The sequence below is a fragment of the Populus euphratica genome, unplaced genomic scaffold, assembly GCF_000495115.2.
Source record: "Populus euphratica unplaced genomic scaffold, PopEup_1.0 scaffold5.1, whole genome shotgun sequence".
In the NCBI taxonomy this organism is placed as follows: Eukaryota; Viridiplantae; Streptophyta; class Magnoliopsida; order Malpighiales; family Salicaceae; genus Populus; species Populus euphratica.
Window position 1 is genome coordinate 2,138,552 of NW_011499848.1, and position 13,946 is coordinate 2,152,497.

The following is a 13,946-nucleotide window of genomic DNA, read 5'->3' on the forward strand; positions in this document are numbered from 1 at the left end:
TCTTCTTTGGACAGAGCAGCTTCATAAATGTAAGAGAAGAGAAAGGAGGTACAGAATGATCTGTAAAAAGAAAGGTTGGCATTGAAAGACTGCGTATGAATGGCGATTTATGAATACGGAGAGCTCCAAAAACTCCCCGCATACAGTCCCATCCATCTTTCACAAAAAAAAAAATACTGTAAAATGAAACCACGAGCTGCAGAATCCATTGCCAATTGTCCTTCCCCGTGAGGAAACCAAATCCTTATCTCAGATGGAAGTTAAATAACTCCCGAATAGGGGCATTGTCAGCTGGGCTCGTCTATGCAGTGATACGAGACTCATAGATGTAGCTGGAAGGTGGGATTTGATCAGTGACCTCGCAAACTCATGCAGCCAATGAACATGCTTGGTCTTATGAGGACATGCCGGGAATTGATCCAGAGATTGTGCAACACCGAATCCCTCTCCACCCGGATGCCTCTTAAGCAGAAGCTTAGGAGAATGCGTGCTCAATGGTCTCTAAGCTGTCCAAAGGATCTAAGGGCTATTAGCCCATCTAACTATGAGCAAGCTCCTGTATGAGCTTGCGAGTCGGCTATCTCGTCCCTTGAGCGATCTATCCCTGCTTTTGTTTGTGACTTTCTTACTTATTTGCTTACGCGCACTGCTGCTTCCACCTTAATAAGGCAAGCAAAGGCGACGGGTCAATTGGCCAAGCCATCATCATAGGGGATATAGGCATCGTCGAACAACGGATCCTGACCTTTACCTTTCACTTTGACTGAACCCTCTTTCGTTGGTCTACTAAATTGACCTCTCCCTCTCCTTTGGGTTAACTCAGATCTTTCTCCTTCTTTAAGCTAAACCTCCCAGGCGGCCTCTCTAACCTCTGTTGCCTGACCTTGCTGGTGACTGCTTACCAGAGATTGGTTCTCTCGGCGGGTTGATCGACGTTCCTTTCAGCTGCGGGCTAAATAAGAATGGCTTCAACGATTGGATGAGAATACAGGAGCACAAGAAGGCGGAAATGGATCCTGCAAGTCGCCGGAAGACGACTTGTACGTTTTAATGAAACAAGCTTAGAGTTGAATTATTGCGTCATAAATTGTTTAAGCCATATAATTTCTAATCCAACGTACTGTAATTTCCATTCAAGTCAAAAGTTAATGTCTAAAGCATCGAAAACTAGCGGTTCGAACTCATTTAAAAACACATTGATATATATATTATTCTCTTCTTGCAGAACCCTAGATTGCCTGCCCAAACAAACCAATCCCGATGTTAATGGTCGCACGATCAAGTAACCAAACAATTTGGCTTGGCCGAAAGATACGACAACGTATGAAGGATTCGAAAAAAGGATCATAACATAGCCACCAAATTTATCGAACATTTGCAAATACGGTTTTCATGTTTATGCCATATTCCTCCATCCTGAGAAATTAGGATCTGAATTAAAAACAAATTTTATCCTTGAATCGTATTCCTTCAAAGCATGGTGACTCGGCTAAGAGTTTTTAGCTGTATTATTATTATTATTAATTGTTTGGGGTGGGGTTGATTTTTCAAACATAGAATTGAAATTGCTCGTGCTAATTTAGGGTTCTATTGCCACAGAAGAGAGACCAAAAAGGATTACATCATATTTAAAGCTTAAGGATTTCCCCCCATTTTTCTTTTAATTTGATAGACTTGTTAACCTAGGAGCTCTGCTACCTGATGTTTTTCAAAACCATATAATTTAAATGTTAATTTGTCTGAATAGCATAACACTAGTTATTCCACTCACTTAATTGTTTTTATGTTGGCTTGACCTTTTTGGATACTCTTGGGTGCTTCAAAAGATGATTGTCATTACTGATATGCTAGAAACGTATGAAAAGATCGAATCAATAATAATCCTAAGGGATTTCTGGGGCGGAAGTGTTTGGAAGACATTAAAATGGGCTCACTCTGTGAGCCACCTGTAACATGCATTCAGGTACAAGGCGTCTTCTTGGAGGAGCCACTTCATCTCTGGCTTGGGCTTCTCTGTCATCAGAATGAATGATGGACACTAAATCTTCAAACATCCTATCATTGCCACCTCTCATTGGATCCTGAACAGTATAAAAACCCATAAACATCAAACAAAACAATGGGATAAAGCACCACAACCACTGTTTATTTTGCAAGACTTAGCAAGCCATTGGCGATCCAGTGATGAGGGGACAAGGGATAGAACTCGAATGGAAGATCAAGCATAGAGTTGTCTCTGCCTATCAAGGTTCGGAGGCTAATCTAAGACACGTATAAATAGCAAAAGCAATGACTGAAGTAGAAACATCTGACAACTCCCTTACCTGTAGAAACAAATCTGTATGAGTCTTCCCTTCATATAAAATTGATTCAGCTCTAACTCCGACACTTTGGAGGGTTTCAGCAAAACTTTTACTGGAACATTAAAGACATTATCAAAAGGTTGTATAAAGCATTACATGTAAACTATAAATACTAAAACAGCTTATGGCAGATATGTGAAGCGTGAAAATGAATAGTTGTAAATTGGTTTTCCTCTTTCTTTCGTATACTGTTTATCAAAGATTACACAACCCATCATTTTTTCTAGAAAATATTTTTACCTAAGAATTTATGAGAAATAAATTTACTGAAAAATCAAACCACAAATCAAATGTTAAATTAACCATGGGATATTTAGCAAAATAATTTGCAAATTCAGTACAGTTAACTGAAAATTTCTACCTTCCATCTATTCCCAAAGGGCTGCAATTTTAAAATGAGAAAATCTAAGAATCAAAGGTGTACCTGCCTTAGACAAAGCAACATGCAGGCTGGCAGTTCAGTGTTTGATATAGAGGCTGAAGTAGGATTGCATAGAATTTGCATGTTCACGGTAGAAGGTTATTGATCTATAATAAGCATACCATTAATTAATGGACCCAACTCTTCACCAAGGTTGAGCTTGGTCTAAATTGTCAGAAACTAGATGCTCATAATTTCCTATGATAATCTTCAGGCTTCAATTCTCTTCACCTCCATCACCCTTGAGCCTATGCTGCATTTTTAATTCCTAATGAACCCAACTCTAGGATTATATTTGCAAGTTAGTCAAAGTATACTGAATGAATCATTTGTTTTTTCATGTATGGAAAGAAATGGCTACAATAACCCCCCATAAACAGCAAGTGAAACTCCGGGAAGCATGGATTTGGTTGATATAAATTTCTTCACACAACAATTTTTAAAACTGCAGGGTAAACTAAAGAGGGATGCATAAATAAGAATAAGCTGTGCTTGGTTATATGCATCTTTCTTTTATCTTTGAATATTTTATGTCTGTAACATGTAACATCAATCCCATAAAACATGTACTATGAAACCGTCCAAATTTCACTGCAAGTATTACACCCTTCTCATCCCAAGGAAATGCACGTTTTCTCATTCGACATCTAGAATATTTAATAAGTATCCTATATGTCTCTAAATCCAAAATTGTTGTCTTAGAAATATTGGAATGTACTATGGAGTATCTAAAGAATAATAGTACCAATATTCGAACAATATGGCAATACATCCATGTACTCACACATCCATGCATACAATCCCATATGCACTTATAAAAATAAATTAGGTACTGTAGTTCAAAGGTTGATTCACACAGATGTTTTGCATTTATAGTCTTCTGATCATAGATCACTATCTAGCAAATTTTAACTATCATAGTCTTCTGGAAAAAAAAAATGGAAACAGATGTGGCCATTCCTACTTTCTACTCATAACAGCACCAACAGGAATGCTTGTAATTTATGTCTTCAATGACAAGACTTCAAAATTTCCAAACACCGAAAAAAGGACAGGTTCAATTTGAAAGGTAAAACTCAATACATCATGCCTCTGCAAGCCTTGTGAATGAAATTAGAGAGAGAGAGAGAGCATATGCAAAACACATTTTTTTACGATAAGAATCTGACCTGGAATCTGCTGGAATAGAATAATCTGCAGTGCCATGAAAAAGAACAATAGGAGGTAGAAGAGAAACTGCATTTTTCAAGTTTGGGTCCTGTACAATTACTTCAGGAGAAAATCGTCTTAAAGACTCTTCCCCTTCCATTATGCTGATGGAAAGTTTTGGAACCATTATGTACCACAATCAAAGGCAGAGAATAAGTTATAAATGAAACAAGAAAAATGCATAACCAGATCTGATCAATAAATGAAGAAGGCAAATACCTTAAGAAGATGGATCGGTACAGACCACGACTATGGAAGTAATCTACTAAGTTAAACAAATTATACCTGTTTAAAAAGTTAAGGAAGACTATAAGAAGAAATAAATCTGATAAAAGGAAAACACGTAAACAATGCTTGTAATAATTTAATGCAAAAAAAGAAGAAAAGGGCATGGAGTTCAGAAAAACATTTAACAAAAACCTACCCGCCAGATAAGCCAAAATAAGTCTTTATCTGCAAAACACTCCAGGTAGTGCTCCCTCCTTCACCAGCCTCTTTGATTGCCTGCTCCACAAGTGCACAAGCAGCAATATGTCCGCCAGCCGACTGTCCCATTAAATAAACCCTATTCGATAGCAGCATGGAGAAAACAACATTAAGAATGATAGAAAGCGCCATGCAAGCATTTGGAGTTCAAACAAGAAAGAAAAAGAAAAAAGAATTCAATTACCTGTTAGGATCACCTCCATATTCCGCAATCTTGTTGCAGACAAATGAAATACCCTCAGAAGCATCCTCCACCATATCACTCATGGTTCCCTGAGGATAATTTCTGCATGCAATGTAAACTGTGAGTTATAGGTTTTTAGGTGCTACACTCTGTAGAGAAGTTGCCCAATCAAGCATCACACTGATGGAAAATGTCAGTCCACGACTATCACATTTCATAGAGAGATTGTTGAACCAGCAAATGAGAACAAAACACTAAACACAGAATTTTGATATTCATTATAATAACACATGCTTCTGAAGTAAAAAAAAAGGTCCAGAGTGTGATGATGAAAACTGATGATAGGTACAAGAGCATGCTAATATCTCCAGACTATCTAAAAAACCTGAAAAAAAAAATCAAAATTTCTTACAATCAACAGCGAAGAGAAATCAACAGAAGAAGCCAAATACGTGCAGAAGTTATACACATAAGGTCCCTAAATGTCAAATCAATGTCATGCCAGTCCATTTTTTAAATGAAGAAATTGAACACAAGGAGGAAAGATATGGTTCGAGCAAAATATCAAATCCTTTCTGCTAAAAAATATAGCCCTGAGTTGATAATTCAACTATAATTAAAGAAAACCCTTTCAAGGACATGGTGGAATTGCAACAAAATCATTATAGTAACAATAAAAGAGCGAAATTAAGCATCATTCAGTAGGGGGGGATAAGAAGGATGTCCAGAGTGTGATGATGAAAACCAGTAAATACCCTGGTAAGGAGCAATCAGATCCAGCTGTAAACATTAAGTCATGAAAACAATTTCTAGATAATGAAAAGTACAAGTTAGGATAAAGTTTAACAAAGAATCTGGCCTTGGAAAGGTATGAGTGGCAAAGTGCATATATGTTGCTAATGCCAAAATGGTTGACTTTTACTTGCATAAGGTTCAGTGGTTGTTCATAATACAGCATTAAAAATCCCAAGCAAAACGTTCACCCTTGTATTGATACAATCATAAATGAAAATCCACATGCTTCTCTGTCATTCTAGCTTCATGACAATCACGCAACAAGGGAGAGTTGCAGGCACTATCTTAAATTGCATATTATGTACATGACTGTGAATGCAAGTGTTTATGGACAGAGCATGTAAAGGCTGGTGCAAATTTGATATCTCAATAACAAATCCAGAAAAAAAGGATCAATTACACAAGAAAAGGTATGCTTAGAATGATCAAATAAAACAGCCCAATAAGCCTTCCAGGGGCCAGGTTATCAACATCTTAGATTGCACTTCAATGACAGCTTATAACTATAATTTCATTACAGCGCACAACTTGAACTTCAAGTAAATTTATCAGGTTCTCTCAAAACAAGGTTTCCTTTTTCCTAACAAGATAAGAAATTCATTGCAAAAAAGAAAGCTGACAAGGTAAAACATGTTACCTGTAATCTATGCAAGCCACCATGATATCTCTTTCTGATAACTGTTGTCCTAAAAGAGACCCCCATGCTTTATAACTGCATCAACAAAAATGAGACTCATAACAAGTCAAGGACTAATAAGCAGATATGAAGAATAGAAGCATATAGGAACTGCTAAGGGAATTCATAGAATTTGACTCGACAAACATATAAATGATCCATGTCCAACTAAGCACTAATTGCTGAATAACAAAAGCTAACAGGAATTCCCATTGATCCTGGAACTCAATTAGATCATATCATGGTACCTTAAAAAAGTAACAGTTTTGTCACTTGATTTAGCTCTACTGGTAATTATAAATGTCACTTATCTTCCTCTGCTCATATAAATTTTATTATATAGTATACAAGACGCGCATGCATTATTATCATCATCCATTTAAATACATTACACACCATTATTAAGCCTTGTATTTTGGAAAATGAATGCTTTCTGATATTAACTCAAGCCACAAAACCTAAATAAGATGAGTAATACAAAATCAAGCCTTTGCAAATTCAAAAATTAACTGCAAGGAACACAGATTACTCACCCAATAATCCAGGCTCCTCCTGTTACAAATGCAACAACAGGTTTTGGACCATCTTTATTTTTTGGTAAATATAGATCAAGCCTGAATAAAAAAGACTTCACCAGTCATGGCACAAATTCATGTATTTACAAAGGTCATGTGAACTTACTGCATGGACGAAATGCATAAAAAAAAATTCAACCTGTTTCTTGGTTGATCACCATAAACTATACTTCTGAGAACCCGACCGGAGAAGAAATAGTAATATCCAACTGCAAAAGGTAAGCAGACCAGTTAATACTCTCACAAACAAACTAGATATTCATTAATAAAGCCCACATAACCCGATATTATATAATTCCAGCTAGTAAACAGGGTTGAAAATTGCAACATATCTAAGTAATGAATAGGATATTTATACATTAAAATTTTGCTAAGGATCACAGAATGTTGCAGACCTTGAATAAAACCAGGAAAAAGCATCAAAGAGTAACAACCAAGGGCAAGAAATCTCATGATCCATCTGTACCCTACCCTGAACAAAAATAATGATCAGGAAACATAAAATAGTTGAGACATATTTTAGTGCACATCTCAAACAAATGCAAAGAAATACAAGTGACATTCCGAATGCCTGAATGAACATATAGATAACAAGAAGAAATTGTATTTTAGTGCAATTATTCAAAAACCTATTTGTTCAGATCTTGAGGAGCGCAATTTCTCTTTGCTTTAGTTTGATCCAATAACATTTTTATAAACTATATGTCCATGCATTCTCAACCCACAGCCTAATCTCACAACTGTCCACCATAAAAAATTTACCCTCAAAATCACCACTATTTTCTACATTGGACACAGAAGCTACCAAAGCTGCCCAGGAACAGTTACCTGTCACAGAATAAAGAAAAACAAAAGATGTTCTAATAAAGCAAAAAAGCTAGCACACATCCGCACACATGTACAGGGACGGAACGCGCATAATTTGGATTAGAAGCAAGAAAGATAGGAACTAGTGGAAATTAAGCAATCCCCAATGCAATCGGATTAAGGTCTCTGTCCATAAGGATAGCAACTAAAAATTATGCTAGATCCTATATCAAAGCAAAATCCTCGCTACAGGAGTTCCAACCAATATGCTAGATCAAACACTATTAAATTACAATCACATCTTCACACCTCCATTTCACTAAACTTAAGCCTATCCTAACACAACAGAATAGAAAACAGCCCCTCATTTCTAATCCATTCATCCATACTGTATATTCTGATGCTTCCGAGGAGTTCCAATTTTTCATATTGAACAAGAATTCTGCAGCCAGCAGCCAGCCATAAGATCAACTTTAATAACATATCTAAATCTTTATACATCAACTACATGATCATATCCTTATCATCTATGAAACATTAACTTCCAAATGGCCTGACCACAACCAAAATGAAAACCCAACCATTCTGACAACAACCAATCATTCACTAAATCATGATTTTTTTTCGAATTTCAACATGGACTTCTGTTGAAAACAAAACCAAACATAAAAATTATTTAGTTTTCACCGTACCCCATATATCTTAAAAGCTTCAGGCTCAATCTAGTAAGAAGAAATGTCTCAGGAGCAGCATGATCCACTTCACGAGCAAGAGATTGGCGTTGACCAATAGACTCATCTGAAAGGGAAGAGAGCGAGTTTTCACTGGCAACACGTCGCCTTCTTTGTTGATAACTAGCAGAAGAAGTTGTATTAGTACCTGCAAAACTTGGAGTTCTAGACAAAAGAGGCCTGACAGAAATGATGGTTTCATCTTCAAAGGGAGAAGACACGAGCCTGGTGCTTGTAATTGGGTCATCTTGTTTTAACAGCATTGTTGTTGGGTCAATACGGAGATAGGAATGTTGTTGTGAAGAATGAAGGTTGGGGTTTGTGACAGGCAGGATATGAGAAGGCATTTTTTTTTTCCTTTCCCAAAAGACACGGAATTGGAATTGGAATTGGAATTGGAGATTAAGCCAGCAAGAGCAAATGTTCTAAGAAAACAAAAGGTTTTGCTTAGAAGGGATGATCATTATCAAAGTTGTCAAAAACAAGTTGCAATCTTTTGACGAGAAAAACAGAATTGAGTTTGAGACATAGGTTGAGCAAAATCTTGGGAGTTCTGTTTTGATGGAAAGGAGAGAGACAGGGCAGTTGGTATTTGGCACAGGGTTAGGTCACATAGGATGGCTTTTGAGACTGTTTTTTTTTTTAATCGGAGTGGAGAGGGTTGGATCTGCACCTTTCTTTCCTTTTGTCTTTTGACTTGGTTTGTTTAACAAAAGCTGGGTGGTTTTAAAATATTTATTATTTATAGATATATTAAAATAATATTTTTTTATTTTTAATATTAGAATATTAAAATAATTTAAAGAAATTGAAAAAAATTAATTTAAAATATAAATTTTTTAATTTTTTAAAAAATATTTTTAAAATATAAAAACAAATAAAATTGAAACAAGATCAGTCATTATATACCATCAATTCATTTTAAGTTAGTGTCTAGAATAATTTGATTAATTCCTTGTATGTAAAAACAATTAAATATTTCTTGGTTTGCGTTAATCTTATTCAAGTTAGAGGTATATTATTTCTTTTCTATCTATCTTTTATTCTCTTTTTAAAAACAAAAGGAATAGAATAAATTAAAAATAACCTGCAATGTACGCGGAAAAAATGAAGTTATAAACTTGGTGGTTTAATATAAAGACTACATATATAGCTTTCAAAATCATTAGAACTTATTAATTAACCTTACTAAATTATAAGATTAAGTTCTAATCAACTCTTGTAGTGTATAGTGCAGATGAAGGATAAGTCCACGTCAACATTGCATTGCTGTAAACCTAGCATTATTGAGCATTACCTTAAAAACTAATCACCAAGATTCTGCTGTCTTTTAATTTAAAAAAGGACTTGCAATAACAATATATAACTACTGCAAAAAAAAAAAAAAAAATCACCAAATCAATGTGTACTTCGGATATTTTCTCGAGGATTCAGAGCCTAAACAATATATTCAAATAAACATTATCATACTTAACAGAATTCATATAATATTTAATATTAATTGATTTTTAAAATATTTTTTACTTAAAAATATATTAAAATAATATTTTTTTATTTGTGTAGGAATAGGTTAAATTTTAATATATATAAACAATTTTAAAAAAAGGAAAAGGAAAAGCTTGCCAGACAGGGTTGTATCTGGCACCTAAAGCAGTCATGGGACTTCAGATTTATCCAGTTAAGTTTGGGGTTGAAGGCCTTTCTTGGAAGAGGTCCTTTTCTTTCTTCTGGACGTTGCTTTGGAGTTTGGGCAGAAGGCCTTTATTGGACATATGAAAAAAGGAAAGGCCTTTTCGGGAGGAGCCCACTTGCTCAACCCACCTTAAAGCCTTGATCGAAGTCAGCACTCAGCGTGTTGAGTCATGTGACTCGAATGACGGAAGTTCCTGCACATGCTGGGATTGCCATGTTCGGATATTTGAGTTATATTAAATTAATTTTTTCCGACCGAAAAACCTCTATATTTAAATTTAAACTAAAATCAAGTTCTGACACCCCGATCCACGTCACTAGACCTTAAAATCGGTCCTTTTCACCTTCCTTGGCCAAAACCGAGCCTTAATTAACCTGCCGACTACCATCAAAACTGCCACTTCTCTTCCGTTTCCACCCATCACCTCAAATACACTTTAACCATCAAAAGCCTCAACCTAACACCATAAACACGTCACTTTTCATCTAAAAACAACACTAAAACCCTAAATACTTGCCTTCCCACTGCCTCGAAAATTCATTGGTTTGAGGAGCATTCTCAGAATAATACTAGATGGTAGTCACATGTAAATCACATGTTATTTTTCAGATTTTTTTTCAAAAAAGAAAAAATAAAGATAAATTGAAAATTCAATTAATATACAAAAGACATGAATGGGTCAATTAAAACATTTATCCCATCATATAAAAACAAATTGCGTCATTTCTCTTTAACTTTATCATGAACTAAGAATTGCTCCGCTTATGATGGAGTGAAAAAGTCCTAGCTCATTTTGTTTGTTAGCTCGGAATGGCTTGGAAGGTAGTTGGTTTATTTTAAGTTTTTAACTTTTGGAATGAGACAAGAAAATCTACAGTGTAGGAATATCCTTTCGATACCCCTACTTTTCTTTTCACTTTTTTTCCGGGCAGGGAATGGTAGCAGCTAGCTAGCTAGTATCATGCATCTTTTCCTTTCGTCGGGACTCCATATTTCCAGTAAATCTTCTGGGTTATATATGTGTGTGTGTGTGTGTGTGTAGGAATAGGTTAATTAATGATTAAGCTATTAATCTTGAGCTTTAATTTGTTTATCCCTATAGAATCGCTGAAAGATATGCATATCCATGATCGATGAATCAAATCTTATACATGCATAGTCCATCTTAATTACAGGTTCTCAAATAAAAATTAACGAAGCAGCCCACGACCCTGTAAAAGTTGTTTTGTCATTGGAGAGTGGGTGGGTGACAGGATGATCAATGAATAGTTTAAAGCCAAAAAACAAGGGTGATCTACAATCGTAACATCAAAGGTAATATTTATCAATCATAGATTTTTGTAATGGATGCTTACTTTGTAGGGCATTAAGTTTATAGCATAACATTATTTTTTGTTTCTCTTGCATGAATATGGTCTTCTCTAGCCCATTTAGATCGCCCATCCAACGGGAAAGCTGGAATGGAATTGCCAGATTTACAAAGCCATTATTCCCAGATGGTTGCGGTTCTTAACATTTTGTTTAAGGAAATCCTATCCAAGATTATTCCGTTCAATCTTTCGTGCACGGAACAATTTTCTCGCATGCGAAACACTCAGCTAATGGTCTTTTATTTCATTAAAAAAGAAAGAAACAAGTGCGTCTATGATAATATTATCCTCATCATATTTGCAATCATGTGAGAAGATAAACTTTTCTTGATCCGTTTTATTTAAATTTCACACCGGCATGATTAGCAATAAGTGGACTGGTTTTGCTTTCTTCTAACAAGCAGGTGCGGGATGCAGATTGCCCGACCGAGATTTCCACTATTGCAAACAACGATTTTGAGTTTCAGCTATTACAAAGAAAATAGAAATGGTCATCCTGTCGGAACTATTTTATCCAGTGCAAATTGCCAACTATAAACTAGATACAGTCTCACACGTTTCATAATGGTCAACAATGGCGATTTGGATAGCATATACATTCAGAGAAGAAACTATTTATTAGGCGATCATATTTCATGTAAACTAATCTTTTCTGCTAAAGTAATTATCAAATTCTCACATACAGACAACTCTAGGCCGCCTTTAACCCTCTCCTTTTTTTAATGAAAATTCTTATGTTAACTTTCATCCCCAAAAATCCACTGAAGTAACACGTGGAAGTGTTTCTCTCGAACACCATTAAAAAAATCAAAAGAAAGTAATAGGAGAGTTTGACCCGGTTTTCATCGTTCTCATTATTAGTCTTGCTAACACGCTTGAGTTATTAATTTTATGGATGTTTTGGATCGACGTAACATAAAAAAAAAAGGGGATGTTCATTGAAAAACCAATACGGAGGGGACGTTATCAATGTAATTAATAAACAGCCTCTAATTCGAATGGTTTCTATACTATTTTGTCTATTTTTTTATTTAACAATAATAAATATTATTATTTAATACATTAATTAAGACCAGTTTTTTTCCAATAATTTATTATTTTATCTAAAATTTTGCCTAATTGATTCCATATATATCAATGCAAATCGAAGCATCAAAGTTTGGAAAATTAGACAATGGTATTCACAATATATAATCCTACGTATTATGAACTTATTCCCCGATAACATCTAGAAATTAACAGGATCACAAACTTTTCTCAATTTAGGTTTAACTTTATCTTGACTTGAAGTGACACCAATTTTTTTTGAAAGTAAAAACTCAAGTCATGGATGCCAAAGATACTTACAAAATTATGAAAAAGGTTAGAATTCTGATTCGCGGAACCATATTTCAAATCCCAGTGCATGTGAAACGGTATGAATTATATTGTTGTCTCCCTACTAATTTACATTTTGCAATATTTACATATCAAGGAAGCTACATGATTCTTCGTCAGCAGAATTTAATTGCTAACCACTTGCCATATGATAAGTGATAATTAGCTTCCTAAACACAATCAATACAGCTAGCATCTTTACTTTTTTAGTTAAGAGGATTTTTTTATCCTTTTCGAACAACCTAACTTTCTTAATTTTTAAACTTATTGAAATGGGCGACATAAAGAGCTAATTCATTAGATAGTAGCTCCAGCTCTTCGGAAGATAATGATTCTATATATAGATAAATCTAAGGGAAGGAAAGAATTCAAATCTTCATCCAAAACTGATTACAAGAACAAAGAGAATGAAAGGGTAAGAGATGTTAAGAGAGTTGCTACTGTTTTCTATTAATTATTATACACCTAAGGTATAATCCATATTTACGTTGCACTAAGCTTATAATTTATATATATGCTGTTTAGGATATTCCGTAGTTTATATCAGGATAAAATTCCTGACATAAAGTGCTACACATTCAATTTCATACCGTATAGATATGTATTGATATATAGGCTTCAATCTTTCCCAATCTTCTGTTCTCCCCAACTTCAGAAGATTGCGGTTCCTAACACATGATCTTCACAGGACAAGAATCAGAACCCTAATGCCTGGCCAGCACGTCAAAGCCATATGTGTGGGATTAAATTACACATGAAGGGTGCAAAGGAGAGCATATTCCTGGAAAACGTCCTAGGTGGCTGTAGTATCTAATTAATATTGCTGTACAAATATGACTCCACATGAAAGAATACTATCCAAAGAATGGAACCTTAAATATGTACTGCTTATCGAGGTATATGCTCGATCTGAATCATCAACCTGTGGAAAAGAGGATAATGAAAAGATGGGCTTTTATCCCATTTCAAAGAATGCAAAGATGTTAAGTATGGGGGTGAAATATTTTTCGCTAAAGTGGGATGTTCCTCTTTAATAATGAAATGCTCTCTACCACCAATTTCAGGGCATTTTCTGGAACAAATAATAAAGGAATCATATGCCTATAGAATCGTCTTCCCATGCCATGGATATCTGAACCTAACAAATTACACTTCAACATTCTTGATGTCCTCAATTTGGCGGGAATACTCGATGCATGACGCCAAGAGGCATCTCGATCATTAATTGATCTATAGACCGAACATGCACCTCCACCGTA

At 35.1% G+C, this 13,946-nt stretch overlaps 1 protein-coding gene across 2 annotated transcripts; it reads right to left on the reverse strand.

The window, feature by feature from the left end:
* Positions 1-1,818: 1,818 nt before the first annotated feature.
* On the reverse strand, positions 1,819-8,927 carry LOC105114093 (probable isoprenylcysteine alpha-carbonyl methylesterase ICMEL1). Of its 2 annotated transcripts, XM_011010521.1 has the most exons (12): positions 8,396-8,927; positions 8,209-8,314; positions 7,105-7,181; positions 6,849-6,918; positions 6,668-6,748; positions 6,096-6,170; positions 4,664-4,765; positions 4,418-4,558; positions 4,213-4,278; positions 3,954-4,097; positions 2,325-2,415; positions 1,819-2,081 (listed from the first exon to the last, which is right to left on the reverse strand). In XM_011010521.1, the coding sequence occupies exons 1-12, from the start codon at positions 8,592-8,594 to the stop codon at positions 1,920-1,922; spliced, it is 1,314 nt and encodes a 437-aa protein (XP_011008823.1). In that variant the 5' UTR covers positions 8,595-8,927; the 3' UTR covers positions 1,819-1,919. The 2 variants fall into 2 exon arrangements, with proteins under 2 accessions (XP_011008823.1, XP_011008816.1); XM_011010514.1 differs by having other exon boundaries at positions 8,209-8,927.
* Between the last annotated feature and the right edge of the window lie 5,019 nt (positions 8,928-13,946).